At 35.2% G+C, this 18,396-nt stretch overlaps 2 protein-coding genes across 11 annotated transcripts in view; both read left to right on the plus strand.

The window, feature by feature from the left end:
• LOC107605897 (CLP protease regulatory subunit CLPX1, mitochondrial-like) overlaps positions 1–2,596 on the plus strand; it is a 5,932-nt gene extending 3,336 nt beyond the window's left edge. For 2 of the 4 annotated variants that reach the window (XM_016307835.2, XM_021106270.1), the window contains exons 3-7: positions 561–742; positions 1,357–1,419; positions 1,587–1,709; positions 1,998–2,150; positions 2,234–2,596. In XM_016307835.2, coding sequence (XP_016163321.1) covers positions 1,402–1,419; positions 1,587–1,709; positions 1,998–2,150; positions 2,234–2,302 — 363 coding nt within the window. In that variant the 5' untranslated portion in view covers positions 561–742; positions 1,357–1,401 and the 3' untranslated portion in view covers positions 2,303–2,596. The remainder of the gene's footprint in view (positions 1–560; positions 743–1,356; positions 1,420–1,586; positions 1,710–1,997; positions 2,151–2,233) is intronic. The other 2 variants (XM_021106271.1, XM_021106272.1) reach the window with 1 other exon arrangement.
• On the plus strand, positions 3,411–10,575 carry LOC107605895 (pentatricopeptide repeat-containing protein At4g17616). Of its 7 annotated transcripts, none has more exons than XM_021106265.1 (6): positions 3,412–3,769; positions 5,043–5,186; positions 6,146–6,261; positions 6,346–6,436; positions 7,701–8,008; positions 8,215–10,575. In XM_021106265.1, the coding sequence occupies exon 6, from the start codon at positions 8,255–8,257 to the stop codon at positions 10,304–10,306; it is 2,052 nt and encodes a 683-aa protein (XP_020961924.1). In that variant the 5' UTR covers positions 3,412–3,769; positions 5,043–5,186; positions 6,146–6,261; positions 6,346–6,436; positions 7,701–8,008; positions 8,215–8,254; the 3' UTR covers positions 10,307–10,575. The 7 variants fall into 7 exon arrangements, with proteins under 7 accessions (XP_020961927.1, XP_020961924.1, XP_020961925.1 ...); XM_021106266.1 differs by lacking the exon at positions 5,043–5,186 and adding an exon at positions 6,930–7,097; XM_016307833.2 differs by lacking the exon at positions 5,043–5,186 and having other exon boundaries at positions 8,215–8,521; positions 8,609–10,575.

Here is an 18,396-nt window from a genome sequence, read left to right on the forward strand (position 1 = left end):
TATAATTATAAATATATAATATTTTTTTTAATAATTTTATTATTTTATTTTTTTTTTTTTTTTATTTTTTTTGTTTTTTTTTTTTTTTTTTTTTTTTTTTTTTTTTTTTTTTTAAAAGTGTTAAGTTTAGTTTTCTGAAATGCACTTAGTAGACTAAATGAATCATATAGCTTGAGGCAAAATCTATTTATAGTTTAAGATTGTTCATTTTTATTTTATTATAGCAATTAGAATGCGTTGTTTTGTCCGTTCATTACTATTTTTCCTTGTGGGAGTGTGGGACCATTCATTATTTTTTTGCCTTTAAATATTTCAGTTCAATGCTCCAAATAAGACATTTTCATTATCCATCTTTTAATGATTGATTCACTGTTAAATTGAATTTCGTAATATGAAACAAATTTCAATTACAAATGAGTGTCAAAAAGAAGCTAATAATTATATGATTGTTATTATAATTGCTTTCTTTCAAATTTTATTTTCTTTTTTTATGATAGCTAAATCAACTTACTAGATAGAATATTGGTGCATTTGGTCTAACCTCTTGGAAATTTACCCAGCAACAAACAGATTGTAGCTATTGCTGTCGCCTCCCACCTCGTCCACTGCTCTGTGCTCTACCTTGCCGTCGTGTCTCCCCACCGCGTCAGATCAAAAGAAGTCGCCGTCTGCCGTCGACAGCATCGCCGCCGCAGCCACCAGTTGCCCCTCCTCCTCCTCCTCAACTTTCACTTGACTTCAGGTTTGATACTCTCTTCCTCTCTGTAATCTGTTGCACTTAGCGTTTATCCTACATTTTTGTGCTTGTTTGCTCTGAATCTTGGTGATTTTGAGGTGATTATATCTGGGATAAGCAACATCCAAGATTAATACCGTTTGGTGTAGGTGTTATCCATAGATCCCTCATCATATCGGTTCTTAATGTGGAAAATAATGAAAAGTATCTGGCCACTGAGTTTAATCTTTTCATTTATCTTTTTGTGGTTAGATAAATATTTTATAATCATTGATGGTTGATAACAAAAAGCTAACTGTAAATAGTACTGTTTACAAAAATGTCTATAATCCAGTTCTATATATTGTGTTGGTACTTGGTACATCTTCCAACTGTGAATGCTTCTCCCATTTAGCTGAGTTCTCAAATGAATGAGGTAGTAAATCAAGTACCTGTTGTCTGTTGATGACTACAAAATTGAACAACAGATGGTGAGAAAGAATGTAATTGACCCTGGCAGCCTGGCTTGTGTGGTGGCAGAAATTTTCTCTTAAGACATGCTTTTTTTTTTGTCAACTTTAATAGTCGTTTTGGGTGCCACCGATGCCTCTAACTTCACTATTTTTCAATATGTTCTATAGGTCCTCACAGAGCCTAAGAATGCTTTAGGGAAGCAGTACAAGAAGATGTTCCACATGAATGGAGTAAGCTTTTATGAACCTTCTCATCTTTATCTAGGGAAACAGATAATATGTCATGATAGTTACAAGGGAAAAAGGGATTTGGTTTCTCATGTAGATTTTGATACTTTCTCATGGGCTTTTTGGCTGGAAATTGTTTGTTTCGACAACAATTAACATTTTGTTTTCAGGTAAAGCTGCATTTTACAGAAAGCGCTCTGAGATCAATTGCTAGAAAAGCAATATCTAAAAACACCGGTGCTCGGGGCTTACGATCAATATTGGAGAGTGTGCTGGTAGATGCCATGTACGAGGTATGCTAGTTTTCTTTGACTGAATAATTTGTATGTAATGTATGACATCGAGTACGTGTGTTGACTGTTAATATCACTCATGTATTTTGATCTCTCTCTATTTTATTTAGAAAAGCATAGTCAGAATAGATGGCTTTTGGTAAACTAGTAACTTCCTGACCAAAAAAATTTAGATGGGGTGTGCATTGGTCTACAAACCTATGCTCTTCACTAGGAATTTAGCAAATTGGAATGTGTTTTTCATGAACTGTATTATTGTATTGCTTAGTTTGTTAAATGTTTGTGCAGATCCCCGATACAAGAACAGGAGATGATATTATAGAGGCTGTTGTTGTTGATGAAGGGGCTGTTGGTGGTGAGGAGCGTGGGAAAGGGGCCAAGATCCTTTATGGCAAAGGTGCATTGGAGCGTTATCTTTTAGCTCAAAAGAATATTTCAGAGGTATGCATCAGTTGAAATGGCATCAAAGTTTCCACGTTGGTTCTTTTTAATTAAATCCCTAATCATGCTTATTGTGCATGTAGACCACAGAGGCACCAGCCGGAGAGCATGAAGCAGAGGCGGAACTTCCTTCCATTGTTGCAAGCATGTAATCCATTGCTGAAGTTTACTGTATTTATCTTTGTACATAGCAAGTTGATACATTTCTTGAATAATATAGAAGGGTCCAAGTCACATAATGTAATAATATCTTATAGTAACTTTCTAGCTTCTATGGTCATTCCAACAAATTACAGCAAGGTAAACTAATTGTCCCATACCACTTTTTTAGTGTACAATACCTGATTCATGTACACAAGTTCTGTGCAGAATTGATGGAGCAATGTGCATCACTTAGATTTTGCCCCACCAATGCCTTTTACATAATTTATTGAATACTGAAACAATGGGCGAGTTGTTTCTTGTTTGGGGAATTTTATTTAGTGTGTGCTTTAGAAAAGTTCATAATTCCTTTACACGGGTAACATCATCTGCTGCATAATGAATTAGTGGGCAAAAATTATAAGTGAAGTTTGGTGGCTATGTTTTGATGATTCATTGAACAATTCTTAAGCCGTCGGGTTCAATGCACCCTTTTAAACCTTGATGTTAAATTTTATACAATGTTTGATAGTGAAATAATAAAATCAATTCATAATTAATGAACAAACGATTCGTACATTTTAAAATTTGAAAGATGATTTTAATATTTACCTGGATGTAGCCCAAAAATAGTATCCAATATTTTAGAAAAAGAAAGAGATTTCGATAGAATACTATGATGGAGATATCTTCATGATTCTTCGTTTCTATATCAAAAATGCTATTTGCAAATTAAAATTAGCACTAATGTATTTGTGTGTAATTTAATTTATTTTTAATATGTATTTATATTTTAACATGTATTTTATAAAGGCATTGGCACCTATAAAACAGGGGATTAACTTTACTTCTATTGTAATTATTTTAGTACCATCCTTTTTTGATACTCCTTAAAAAGATACTACTGAAATGTAAGTGTCACCGTCCTTAAAATTGTTATTACCTAACCTATTGATAGGGCTGGGCAAAAAAATCCAAATCTTGGATTCTAAACTCAATCCAAAAAATCAAACTTTAAAAAAACCAGTTTTAAATAAAAAAATTCAAACCAAATTAAATTGATTTTATAATTTAATTTTTTAATCCAAATTATTTAAACAGCTTTAAATCCAGATGTAGATCCAGGTCCAAATTAATATCCGAATTAAAAAAAAACACTCTAAATCTGATTCGGTGAACTCCAGAACCAGTTCACAGTTCACACTTCACACGCACAAATCCAGTCCTCTTCTCCTTCGGTTCTTCTCCTTCAACCGTGCAGTCTCCTCCGCAGCCGGCACCGGAGCAGGCATCTGGCACCGGCGCCGTGTTGTCTCCTTCAACGGCCTCACCTCTGTTTCTCTTCTTCTGCCTTTGGTCTTCTCCTTTCTAGTTTGCCGTCATCATCCTTTGGTTTCACCGTCTCTGACTCGTCGTCACAGGTGCGGGCTTCCGGTTCTTTTGCTTTCCTGCTCGTGCTTCTTGCCTTGAGTCACAAGGTTAGTACCATTTGCCTCTGCTCGTGCTTCTTTCGTATTTACCATTAGTTGATAATTGCTTTAAAATTAGTTGATATTACTTAATAAGTTGATTGGTGCTGGTAAATAATCTCATACATATTTGATTGATTGATTCTCACAGGAAAGAATCTGACGTAAAAGAAGCCATTTGGCGATAATTAATCTTTGATGATACGTAACTATCCAACAAATGAGCTTCAATTCACGCATTCACTGTTAATATGAACTTGATTTGTGAAACTAGAATGCACATTGATTTTTTCCTTTTGATGAATTCTATAAATCTAGAATGCAATGCACTTTGAAATTTTCCCTGTAACTCTGTGGTATTTGAGATTGAAATTACCCAAATGCAGCAAGGTTTTTGGAGATTTGTATTGGCTTTTGTTTCTGTTCTGCTGTTAATAGTATTGCTGTTTCTAGTTTTTTACTTTGAATGATTTCTGTTCTACTGTTCATAGCATTGGCTGCTGTTTCTAGTTTATTTCATAGCAATTAGCACAAAATTTTAGTATGTGAGATAGATAAGGCTGTTTTGGTAGGGTAGTTTATGATATTTTGTGGTAAAATGAGAGTATGGTGGGTTAAGATTTTAGGATTCGGTTAGAAAGGTGATGGTTCTATATAAGTGTCATTTACGGTTTGTAGGGGATCTTGGGTATGATATAGGTTAAATACATGTTTTTAAGGTTGTTGAGATTGTGTTTTGACAGTGAGGAGTACTAACGTTGTCACAATCTTCTCTTGGAGACCCATCTTTGACTTGCAACATCCCCTTCAAATGTAATCAATCATCAAGCAATCATATCTCACAATAAAGATCTCAACTTCTTTTCTTAATTACTTTATTTGGGCACCCACCTTTTTTGGCTTTTTCCTTTTTAATTTAATTTTTTTCACCCCAGAGCATTGCTGATACCCTTTTATGTCCTTGGGAGTGTTTCATAGTTCACAAATTTTTGGCTTTCCACATAGCAAATTGACAAAGATGTTGGGGTCATAGTCATGCATTAACTTTGTTTTATTAACTTTGTTTCTCCGAAATAAGTGATGCCTTGTTTGTGTTCCTTGGCTTTGGATCTTTGTTAGTTTGTTCATTTGACTGAATTCGGATTACATTTGAGTCTACCAAGTACTTGGAGTAATATGAAGCTGCAATTATTTTTTAGCATTACTTTTCTTGCATTTTTTCCCATCTTTTTTCGGTTATGTTTTTCATTTTTAATCTTGTTTTCTATTTTTTGTGATGCAGAGTGCCTCATATAGAAGACTATGTTTGAGTGATGTACCTTGCTTTATATGCAGATATATTTTCCTCAAAGCTTGTGGTTGTTTGATGATTTTGTTGGCATCTTTTGATATTTTGGGGTGGTTGTTTTTGGGAGATTTTTCAGTGGTATTCTTTTGATGTTTTAAGAATGATTAAATGTTTTATAGATTAGCTATTGTCATTAGATTTATAAAGAACCAAATCCTAGTTGTAATGAACCTATATAGTTTAAAAAGACTTTAGTATTAATTTTACTTTTAAAAAAATTATGGTTTGAAAATTAGATTTCTAAAAACTGGTTTTAAAACTTGATTTTTGGTTAAAAAGTCTGGTTTTTGGAAATTGGATTTCTATAAACTGGTTTTAAAACTGGATTTTCAAAAAGAAATGGATTTTAAATTTGGATATTAAAAAATTGAATTTAAAATCGGTTTATATATAAAACTGGATTTAAATATTAAAACCGGTTTGAAACCGGTTTTTATTTTTCCAAATCGGTTTAGAATCCATTTCTCTTTTTAATCCTGTTCTAGTTTGGTTTTATGAACCATAAAACTGGTCTTAAAGTCGATACAGTTTGGATTTTTGAAAATCCAAACTATGCCCACCCCTAGAAGTGACAATACAGTGTGTGAGTAAGCTTCATTAAATTCAGGGAGAGCTCTTTAATAGCCGTAGTTTGCTTGTGTATGATTAAACCTTGTTACTTTATGAAAAAATGAACCAATTATCATTTTGGACCGCTAATTTGCTTTTGTTTTGCTTGTGATTTGAATTTAATTAAAGACAAAAGGAAGGAGATAGGACTTAGTTTGCTTCTGTTTTGCTTGGCATTTAGGTTCACTAATCCATCCTCATCAAACACAATGTAGTAAGTGCCTTGCATATGATTGTTCAAAGTTAAATTGCAATGACTAACATCACCTACTGCTACTAGGAATTCAAACCAAGAAATGAATTAGAGTAATTCCAGGCCCATGAAAGCATGGATTAGGGAATTTGAAATTAATGCGAGTTGAATTTTCTGATAAAGAATAATGAGAGTTGAAATTGTTAACAGCATAGCTACTATCGATTAATTGCAGGCACATGAAAGCATGGATTAGGGAGCATGATTGAGTTCGATGTTCTAGATGAATTCAAACCATAAAGTCTGGAACTTATATTTTGCAAACCTCAACTTCCTATGGATGAGCTTGAGGTTTTTTTTCCTTTTTCATCACTGACATATACGATGGAGCTTATATCATGATGAACTTGATGACTTAACATTTGGTTTGTGCAGGAAAAATAAAGTTTGGTAACTGCATGAGAAAAGACTAGCCAAATGAAATAGTAAGGCGTGTTTAAAGTTGTCTCTGCAGACAGACCCTAAGGTAAATTATATAATTTCTAATAATATGTGTGCGCTCATTGAATTTGCTGTAGTTGGAACGGTAATAATTGGTTCATATGGAGCTCCCTTCTCTGTTATAGACACATTTTAGTTCCCTAAACTAATTCTTAGCATTGCTTTAAGCCTTTAGATAGTAATGCTATTGGCTTTGGATATTGTTATTACATTTTTTCTGAGTTATCCTTGTTGAAAATTTTGACACAATCTTTGAAGTTAGTGGTTCCTTTGACATTCATGGCTTTTTTCGAAAAATAAACAAATAACAAATAAATAAAGGAAAAGAAGGGAATGTGCTGCATTGTTGTTTTGGGTCGGCTTGTTCTGTTTTAGTCATGCTTGTCCAACCCAAGTAAGAAAAACATATATCAAAGGGTATGCATGCTCTTGGTTTTAGTTTAAGTCACATATATATCACCAACAACTTGGGGAGAGAGAGTTTGATAATGAAACAAATGAGGGCTTCTCACACAAAGAGGGAGAGCGAAGGGAGATGGAGAGAGGAGACTGGGGAGAGAGAGGAAAGGTGGCTCCATGAAGACTTGCCACCACCATGGTTCGTTCATTTAGATCTTTCGGCAACTCACCAATGATGGAAGACAGCAACCTCATGTCCGGTGGCGGCTCAGATGAAGTAGCCATTGGTGAAGCTGTGCCCCCTTCTCTTCCCTTCTCTTTGCTCCTATTCTCTTCCACTGTTTTTTCAGTTTTCTTCTTCTTTCTTTATTCTTGTTTTTAAGATGATGTGATATTGTGCAAGTCACACAGAATCGGTTTTCAATTCTCTCATATTGTATTTATTTTTTGTAATGTTTGTGAATTGAAATGTTGCAGAGACGACTTTGTGTATACCCAATATATGTTGTGACCGTGTGAATGACAATGGAGTGTTTGTGTGTGATAATTGTGATGGTTGGGTAAATGGAAGTGTGTAAATGACAATGAAGTGTTTGCATGTGATAATGGTGATGCTTGGGTACATGTAAAATATTCGATGTAGAAAAAAAATAGGTAACAGTAAAGGAGTGAATTGGATTCTTTTCCTCAAAAGAAAGTTTTGCTCTTTTGTTGAGTGATCACTGTTTTATATAGGTAAAGTTTGCATCAATGATGCATATGTAGGAGAGAAGATTTTCAACAATAGATTGTCCAAATTTCAAACACACTTCTGGATTCTTTGAATTTACATTTATTCTCTTTGAACTAACAAGTGTTTTAATTAACTTTTGAAATTTCCATGTCACCAGCATGTGGTAAGACTTTGGGGACTTCCACCTTTTATCACATTCGGTGACTTTCCAAAGCCAATATTTGAAGCACGTGCAGAGAAATGAGACCAATTCCTATAGCTATAGGAAAGCAAACAAAAGCATCAGGAAGGATATAGTGACATGTGGAGCTATATGTTGGATTTAAATGAAAAAAAATTGATAAAAAAAAGAAAAGAAAAGTGAAACTAGATGGCTCACCGGAGATCTCATCACAACTCCATCTCTCAGCCTTGAGCAATTGAGCCTTCAGGTCTTCACCATTGCTGTTGTCATTAGTTCTGCAGGTGGCATTCGTTCCTCAGCCATCACAGCCTCACTTTCTTTGTGTATATTTTATTTTATTTTGTTTTTGGCAGTATGAGGCTTAGTTGCCTAGTTCTAATTGTGTATAAGAATAATGGATTATGTAATTGTTGCATCTAAAATTGTTATTTATTTAATTGATAATATCTCTTTTATTTTGTAACTTCTTACTCTCTTGGGACTGCAGTTGTGTATGCGTCAAGCTCATTAGATACAGGCATCCTGGAATGGTTCTTCCTTTCACAAGATACATTCCATTGCACAACCGTTTGGTCAGAAAGGCTTCAACTTTGCAGAGATTTTTCCCTAGGCATTTCAATCCCATTTTGCAAAAAAATTCCACTTCTAGTAGTAGTGACGGTGAAAGATTACCATGGGAACGTTCTACCCAAGCAATTCTACTAGAGAAGCTCAAAACTGCTTTGAGAAACCATCAGATGCATGAAGGATGGGAATCCTTTCAGGATTTTAGGACACTGTATGGGTACCCTGAGGTTCAGTTGCTAAACCAGCTTATTGTTCAACTGTCTTATTCATCTAATTATTCTTGGACGAGAAAAGCTTTTGATTTGGTTTTGCAGGTGGTTAAAGAGGAGAATAATTCTAGTTTGGTTCATGTTGATACGTTAACCAAACTTGCACTTTCTTTGGCAAGGTTGCAAATGTCAACCTCTGCAGCGGTGATTCTTAGATTGATGCTGGATAAGGGGTGTGTGCCTCCTATGCATTTGTTGTGCTTGGTCTTCTTGCACCTTGTGAAAACAGAGATTGGAGCATATATTACATGTAATTATTTGTCTCAAGTTTGTGACTTTTACATTTGCTTGAAGGATAAAAAGACTCAATCTGCGGATGTGGTTAAGCCAGATGCATCGATCTTTTGCCTTGTTCTTGATGCTTGTGTGAGGTTTAATTTACCCTTGAAGGGCTTGTTGCTGATTGAATTAATGGCACTAACTGGGACAGTGGTTGATGCACACACAGTTGTAATAGTTTCACAGATTCTAGAGATGAATGGTTTAAGAGATGAAATAAGGGAACTAAAAGATCACATTGATAGTGTGTCAGCTGCTTTCATTCGCCTCTATCGACAATTCTATGATAGTTTGTTGAGCTTGCACTTCAAATTTAATGACATTGATGCTGCTGCTAAGCTTGTTTTTGATATGAATAGGTCACATAATCGTCATGGTAATAAAGAAAGTAGGAAAGATCTTCAAAAGCCTTGCTCTATTACAATTGGATCGCGTAACCTTAGGGCTGGGTTAAAGATACATATTGAGTATGAGCTGCTGCAGAACGATTCTGTCGTTAAACCTGAAGATAGACAAGACCTGATCTTTTATAGAGGTAAAAAACTTGTTCTCAGCAACAGAGCACTGGCAAAATTCATTACTGGTTACAAGAAAGATGGGAGGATTAGTGAACTTTCAAAGCTTTTACTTAGCGTTCAAGATGAACTATATTCAGTAGCTGGATCTAGTTTGTGTTCTGATGCAATTGGTGCTTGCATTCACTTTGGATGGCTTGAATCTGCTCATGACATTTTGGATGATGCAGAGGCTACTGGATCTCCAATGGACTGGGATACATATATGTTACTCTTGTCAGCATATTGTAGGCGTAGAATGCATAGAGTAGCAAATGCACTACTAAAACAAATGACAAGGATTCATTTGGATAATGAATTGGATGATGATACTATCGACAAACACTTTCACTGTGTGGAAACATCAGATTCACTTGGTAAATCGAATTTGGTCGTAACCTTGGTTCAAATATTGAAAGATGAAGATCAGATTTTTCCTTTGGTGTATGAGTTTAATTCTTCCATCCACTTCTTTTGCATGGCGAGAATGATGGAAGATGCACTAAAGGTATATAGAAGAATGGTTGAAATGAACATTCAGCCCACTATTCAGACTTTTGCTTATCTGCTACGTGGATATTCATCTCTTGGTATGTATCGCGAGATCACAATCTTGTGGGGAGAGATTAAGAGATTCATGAAGGGTTGTGGTTTTCTGGCAAATAGAGATCTATACGAGTTACTACTAATAAACTTTCTTCGCGGTGGATACTTTGAGCTAGTGATGGATGTCATTGGCCATATGAGAGATCAAAACATGTATGCTGATAAGTTGATGTACAAAGTTGAGTTCTTAAGGCTTCACAAAAATCTTTATAAGAGTTTAAAAGCGTCAGATGCAAGAACAGAAGCACAACTCAAAAGGCTTGAGCATGTTCAGGAGTTCAGGAAATGGGTGGGTATAGTTTGAGTTTTCCAATAACTATCCATTTGTCATGGTGTACTTTTTGTAGTATTATTCATAAATCCTATCAACATGAAATGGATCCATCATTCGATCTTTGCTCATTGATCATAGAATCATAGCTGCTGTTCGTTGCCCAGAAATGTAATTATGTTGCCAATTTCAACCTTTGTAGATGAAATTATTTTTATGGATGATGATGTTCGAACTATTATTGCACTACCATTGGGGATTTTCCTTGACAGTAAAGCTTATATCGAAGAGATTTATGAACACATGCATTAGAACTTTACTAATTTAATGCAAGTAAATTGATTTAATTATGTAACTACATCATGGGAGTAATGGAAATTTTTCAGTGGCCTTTATTTGCTAACCCGAATCCAAAGCTTCTTTTGTCACGGTGGATTAGACAGCACTCAACCTTAGGAATTACAATATCTAGGAATTACAATATCAGAACACTTGTCATAATGCCTATCACACCTATCACACAAATAACATTAAGTGCTTCCACCCATTGGCCTCAGCTATGTCTTAGATCAAGTGCACATATTGCAAGATAAGGAATTTCTGTTGAGAAATTCTGGAGGATCATCAATTTTTAGTATATTTAATTATTATTTGATAGTATAAATATTAAATTGTCTTTTACAAATAAATCTTATTAATTTATATGTATAAATTTTAAAAAATATAAGTGTAAACTGTATTAATGTATGTATGCAAAATTTTAGTAAATATAGATGCAAATTATATGCTTTTGTGTGCACAATCTCTAATAATGTGTGTGAAATTCCTAATAATATTTAAAAAGCCTTAGACTCATATAAAAGCATTAATATGTTAATAGACCAAGTTCAGATTCACTAATAGTAATTAGTTTTATTATAACTTTCTTAACCTGTTTCAATGCAAGTTTGCTTTGTTTAATTCTATTTTTGGTGTTGTCTATCAGGATAATCTTGCAACACCTTGCTTATGATATAGTTAGGTTTTAATTTGTAAGCTTATTATATAGTCTTTATGCTCAGCTCGGTTAAGGAGTTATGTGTTGTATTTGATCTAGAAGCATGAGCATTCTGGTACTTTGGTTACAATGTTTCTTAATGTGTACTTTACTTGTATTTGGATATTCTGCTAAATAAATGTATTTGAATTGGGACATTGCATCATCTTTATTCATGGTCATGGGTTCAGGACAGTCTTTGTTTGGCTGTTCTCTCTAAATAAGAGGGATATGATATGTATTAATATGTATGCCTGTGGCAAGCAGCAATCACATATGCATTATATATTTGTATGCTGAGATTTAATTGATCAAGAACAAGAAAATTCTGTGGAGCAAAGAAATGGCAAATTAAATTTTAGGATACCATCTAGTTCAACTATGTTCTCCAGCTTCTTCAAGTTGCTTTTTGGTCATGTATGTTGATGAATTAGATTCTACAGATGAGTTTGAAGTGATTAGTTGCATAATCTTATCCAATTCTTATACGCAATCTCAACTGCACACCACCATTTATAATTGAGTCTATGAACTTTCTACTAAATTTGACTAACTTTGTCTTGCATAATCTACTCTTGTAGCTTACACATGCAAAATCACTGTGGGGGGTGAAATTTTGTTTGATTTGATTCATTTGAATTGTGTGTTGCGCTAATCTTTGTTTTTGGACTTAAAACAATTTTATTTGTTTTTGCTCTAGCAGAGACACTTAAATCAACCCGATATAAGTGATGATGGTGGTGCTTCCGATCCAGCCAGAGAGAGAGTCAGGAATCATCTCTATCCGCAGAAGAGCTGGAAGACCGCATGAACCAATTTACGTACATTATGCAGCAGAAGTTCTTATTAGGGGAAGATCATGAACATCTAGATTACACTAAGATAGATAATGATGAGACCCTTGATGATCACTGGATGAGGGAAGCCAATATTGATGCAGAGGAGAGATACTTTTCTGATGATTAAACACTAAGCATCTTAACTTTGTCTCAGGGAATCAGATGTGTAGATATTGCATAATCTTTGGTAGAGATTCTGTTTTATGGTAAGAACATCTCACCTTGGTGTCTATGTGTATATTTAACTAGATGTGTGTTTTCAATATTATAGCCGAGACAGTTCTACACATATCAAAGTTCCTTTGCTGTTTTAATGCAAGGATTTTGTAGTTTACTCGTGGAGTATGAAATCATCTGCAACATGTTTTGGCCATTGTGTTGAATCATCGTGGAGTTTTTAAATTATATTTGTTATTTGTCAATCATTAATCACAGTATAAGATATGGAGTTAACAGTGACATCTGTCACTTCATATCAACAATGAATTCTTCGAAAAACATTTTGAATATTGAACTACATTCTTAACAAACTATTGTGTCTATTCCAAAACATTATGGATAAGATATTGTGCTTGTTTGGACGTTATTAAATCAATAAAAAAATTTTTAAATGAAAAAGATTTTTTTTTTATTTTTTAGTGTGTTTGGCAAATTTTTAATAGTAAAAATAAAAGTACTAGAAAAATAAAAAAGTATTTTTTTTTTGGAAAATTATAATTGACATTTTTTTAAAAGATTTTTTTCTTAGAAAAAGATGTTTTTTACATAATAAATGAATAAAAAAGTATTTTTATCTTAATTTATTCAAACATAATTAATAGATAAATTTTTTTTACATGAGATATCTAAATATAAAATTATTTTTATTTTTATAAAAATTTTTTAAAAATTTGTAGTTGTGAAAAATGATATTTTAATTTGGTTTAATTACTCAATTGGTCCTTATAGTTTTATTAAATTTTCAATTAGGTTTCTATTTTTTTTTTTCAATTGGATTCCTATACTACTTTATTTTGTAATTAAGTTCTTTTTATATCAAAAATGTTAAAATTAACAAAATTTTTCTCTTAAAATACATGCGGTCAAAAATCTAGTGAGGTTTTTAACTATGAATATTATCAATTTGCAAAGAAATATTCAGTTAATTTTAATATTTTTTACATTATGAAAGACTTAATTACAAAATTAAAAGCAATGTAGGGATCTAATTGACAACAACAACAATAACAATGAAGCCTTGTCCCACTAGGTGGAGTGGTCGACTACATGGATCAAACGATGTCATTGAGCTCTATCATGTATCATGTCTACAGAGAGACTGTTTACATGTAGATCTCGTTTAACCATCTCATGGATAGTTTTCCTATGTCTTCCCTGCCTTTCATCCCTTCTCCATCTTCCATTTCATCCACCTTTTTGACTGAGTGCTCTGTCGGTCTTCTTCTCACATGTCCGAACCACCTGAGACGCGATTCTACCATCTTTTCCACAATAGGTGCTACTCCAACTCTCTCTCTCTCTTATATCTTCGTTTCTTATCCTATCCAATCGCGTATGACCACTCATCTACCTCAACATCTTCATCTCTAACACACTTAACTTATGTTCGTGCTCCCTTTTGGCCGCCTAACACTCTGTACCTTAAAGCATAGCCGGTCTGATAGCAGTGTGATAGAATTTACCTTTAAGTTTTAAAGGCACTTTTTGTCACATATAAAACCAGACGCACTCTGCCATTTTGACCAACCTGCTTGGATCCTATGATTTACATTCTGATTAATCTCTCCATTATCCTGTATGATGCATCCAAGATACTTAAAACTTTTAGCTTTTCATAGGATGTTTTCTCCAATCTTCATCTCTGTAATAGAGTTTTTCCTTCGGCAACTAAACTTACATTCCATATATTCCGTCTTACTTTGGCTTATGCATAGACCAAACACTTCTAGAGCTTCTCTCCATAAATCCAACTTCTTATTTAGGTTTTTCCTTGACCCTCCTAAGGACAATATCATCGGAAAAAAGCATGCACCATGACACAAGCACTTGGATATGCTTTGTGAGTACTTCCAAGATTAATGTGAAAAGATACGGACTTAAAGATAATCCCTGGTGTAATCCTATACCAACAGAAAATTCCTCTGTCACACCACCTTGAGTCTTCACACTAGTTGTAACCCTATCATACATGTCTTTAATTGCACGAATATATGTGATTCTTACTCTTTCTTTCCAAAATCTTCCATAAGACCTCATTTGGCACCCTATCGTACGCTTTTTCTAAATCAATAAACAACATATGTAGATCTATTTTATTACTATGATACCTCTCCATCATCCTTCTTAACAGTTATGTAACTTCAGTGATGGATCTGCTTTGCATAAAACCAAATTGGTTTTCTGTTACTTTTGTCTCTTGTCTCAACCTCCGTTCTATCACCCTTTTTCATAACTTCATGGTATGACTCATGAGTTTGATCCCTCTATAGTTTTCACAACTCTGTGTATCTCTCTTATTCTTATAGCTAGGTACCAATGTGTTCTTTCTCAACTCATCTGACGTATTCTTTAACCTTAACATCTCATTAAAAATCTTGGTTAACCAACTAATACCTTTCTCTCCAAGGCCATTCCAAACTTCAATCTGAATATTATCGGATCCTACTGCCCTATCATTTTTCATCTGCTTTAGAGCCTCTTTTACCTCGAAGTCTCGAATTCTTCGATAGTAGTTGAAACTTTGATCTTCTTCCCTCATGCATAATCGACCAAGGCTCGAACGAGTCTTCTGTCCTTCATTAAATAACTCGTAGAAGTAGCTCTTACACCTTTCACTGATCTTCTCATCTTGAGCCAAAACTTCTCCGTCTTTATCCTTTATGCACTTAACTTGATCCAAGTTTATCGTTCTTCTTTCATAACTCTTTGCAATTCTATATATACCTTTTTCTCTTCCTTCATGCCTAAAGACTGGTAGAAACCCTCTTTAAGTAGAATGAAATATACTTATATATATTGATGTGAATTGGTAATGTGGTACAATAAGTATTCAAAATCCTCAGTCAATGTAACAGTAACATATAATTGAGAAGTAATTGGAGGAAGAAACAGAACAAGGAAAACATATTGACAGGAATTATAGAATTAAGGAAATAGTTGTGAAGTCAAGCCATTGAGTTGATTGGGAGTGCTGGATACCTGAAGGGAAAGAAAAGAAGGAATTAAGAAGAAGATAAGGCGTTGAGAGAGAGAAAAGCAATTTAGAAATATCAGGGGGAGAAGGAGTACCACATCATGCTGCCCTCTCGTAGCATTCCAAGCGAGTATTTGTAATTCTAATTCTCTCACTTGTTCTTGGTCCTTGATGCAGCGGTTCATTCTCCACGTGTCTTTTTTCCGTAACAAACTTTTTTCCAATTGAAATGCTTGCATTCACCATTCCATCATGCTTCTGTTTTACGTGGCCTACTATGGGTGCTGCTCCTTTATTCATACATGTAACATTACCCTTCCCATAAAGAACAACCTTGTCCTCAAGGTTGAATTGAGAAAAAACTCTGGCAAAAGTGTCAACATTCTCCCAAGTTGAAACACCCATCTTCCCTTCACCCCATTGGACCAAGATCTCAGAGTTCTCATGACCATCCTTGATTATTGTTTGCGCCTCAAGTATTGCATGTGGCTACAGTATGGGACCAACTTCATTGGACCGAAGCGGTAGTGGCAAGTATGAAGGGCTCGGCTCTCCACAAAACTTCTTTAATGCAGAGATGCGAAAAGCATCATGAATTTTTGCCGCCGGTAGCAAGTCTAACTTATATGCGACAGCACTTAGCTTCTTCTTGATCGGAAAAGGCCCAAAGTAGCACATTCCCAATTTCTGGTTCTTTCGTAAGGCCAACGAGTGTTGCTGATAAGGTTGCAACTTGACCAGCATCAAATCGCCTTCAACAAACTCTTCATGACGACGATGACAATTAGCGAATTGCTGCATAAAATGTTGTGCACGCGACAGGTGCATCTTGAGAGAATCTAAAAGCTTGTCCTGCTGTAATAACAACTCCTGTAGTGAAGGTTCATCATCGATAAAGAATTCATAGCGCACAAGAGATGGGGGGTCACGGCTAAACAAGGCTTTAAATGGAGTCATCTTTATGTTACTATGGAAGGATGTATTATACCAATATTAGGCCCAAGGAAGCATCTCTAGCCATCTTCGAGGCTAATCGGAACAGAGGCAATGCAAATACATATCAAGGGATTTGTTGAGAACTTTATTTTGGCCATCAGACTGAGGGTTGTAGGCTGAGCTCATTGCCAGTGTTGTCTCTTGGAGTTTGAATAGTTGCTGTCAAAAGTTACTCAAGAAAACCTCGTTCCTGTCTGATACAATTGACTTTGGAAGCACATGAATCTTCACTATATTCTTGATAAATGCTTCAGCCACTGTTCTGCTAGAGAAATCATGCTTAAGTTGAATAAAATGGGAGAATTTTGTCAAACAGTCAATGATTACCATGATAACCGAGTAGCCATTAGCCGGAGGCAGAGCCATAATAAAGTCCATGGCTATATCCTCCCAAACTTGTGACGGAATTGGTAGTGGTTGTAGCATCCCAACAGGCAACTTGGTATCCACCTTAGCTCGCTGACAAATGGAGCAGGAGAGAACATAACGGCGTATATCGCGCTGCATATTTGGCCAATAAAAGGAAGAACAAATACGCTCAACTGTCTTAGCTATCCCAGCATGATCTCCTAGTGCATCGTCATGCTATTCCTTGAGAATTACTTGAATTAAATTGCTGTTGGCAGGTACCACTACCCGGGCACGCCAAAGAAGTACCCCATTCTTCAAAGAATAATTATGATCACTCAAGGAATTAGTATGGCATTGTCACAGAATCTCTTATAGTGTGGCATCTACTTCAACCTCTTGCTTTAAAATCTTTAACCAATCAGACTTAGGTGTAGACTAAGCCCCAAAATAGCAACATGAAAGAGCGTCAGCAGGGATATTCTCTGGACCTGATTTATACTGAATTTCAAAATCAAAACCCAACAGCTTATGGAGCCACTTGTGTTGCTCAGGTGTATGCAGATCTTCTTCTAGCAAAGACTTGAGACTCTTCTGATAAGTTCAGATCACAAATTTCTTACCAAGCAAATAGTGGCAAAATTTTTCCACGGCTTCAGCAATTGCATAAAACTCCCTGACATATGCTGACTGCCTTTGCATCAACGAGGACAGCTTCTTAGAGAAAAAAACAACGAGGTGTTTACCTTGTGAGAGTACTGCACTTATTCCCATACCCGAAGCATCAGTTTCCAGTTCAAAGGGCAAGTCAAAGTTTTAATACCAAAACAGGTCTTGAAGAGATAGCCACTTTGGGTTTCTCAAAGGCTTGAGCTGCAAGAGAAGTCCATTCAAATGCATCTTTCTTTAATAAATCAGTTAAAGGGCTGCTAAAGAAGCATATCCTTGAATAAATCGGCGATAATATCCAGTCAACCCCAAAAATTCTCGAAGCTGTTTAGGATTAGAAGGTGTTGGCCACTTCGTACTGCATGAACCTTATCCAGGTCCATGTGAACTCCATTCCCTGAGATTGTGTGACCCAAGTAATGCACCGTAGACACCCCAAAAAGACACTTTGAAAATTTTGCAAACAAGCATTCTTGCTGAAGAAGCTACAACACCAGCTTCAAATGATGCAAATGAGCCTCCCATGTTGAGCTATATATTAAAATATCATAAAAAAAACTAGCATGGATTTTCTCAAGTAAGGACGAAAAACATCATTTATAAGGCTTTGAAATGTAGCCGGAGTGTTTGTTAGACCGAAGGGCATGACCAACCATTCGTAGAGGCCTTGGTGGGTCTGGAAAGCCGTCTTAAAGCGATCTTCTGGTTTAACCCAAATTTGATGATATCCAGAACACAAATCCAGCTTTGAAAACACAGTAGCTCCAAACAATTTGTCAAGTAATTCATCTATTGTTGGGATAGGGAAGCTGTCCCTGATTATGATGTTGTTCAAAGCGCGATGATCGGTACAAAAGCGCCATGATCCATCTTTCTTTTTCACCAATAGAATAGAAGATGAAAATGGAGTCTTGCTAGGATGTATAATGCCTTCCTTCAACATATCCTGCACCATAAGTTCAATTTGTGCCTTGTGATTGTGGGGATATCTATAGGTTCTTGCCTTGACAGGTTCAGCACCCTTAACCAACGGAATGACATG

This window comes from Arachis ipaensis, chromosome B07 (assembly GCF_000816755.2).
Source record: "Arachis ipaensis cultivar K30076 chromosome B07, Araip1.1, whole genome shotgun sequence".
NCBI lineage: Eukaryota > Viridiplantae > Streptophyta > Magnoliopsida > Fabales > Fabaceae > Arachis > Arachis ipaensis.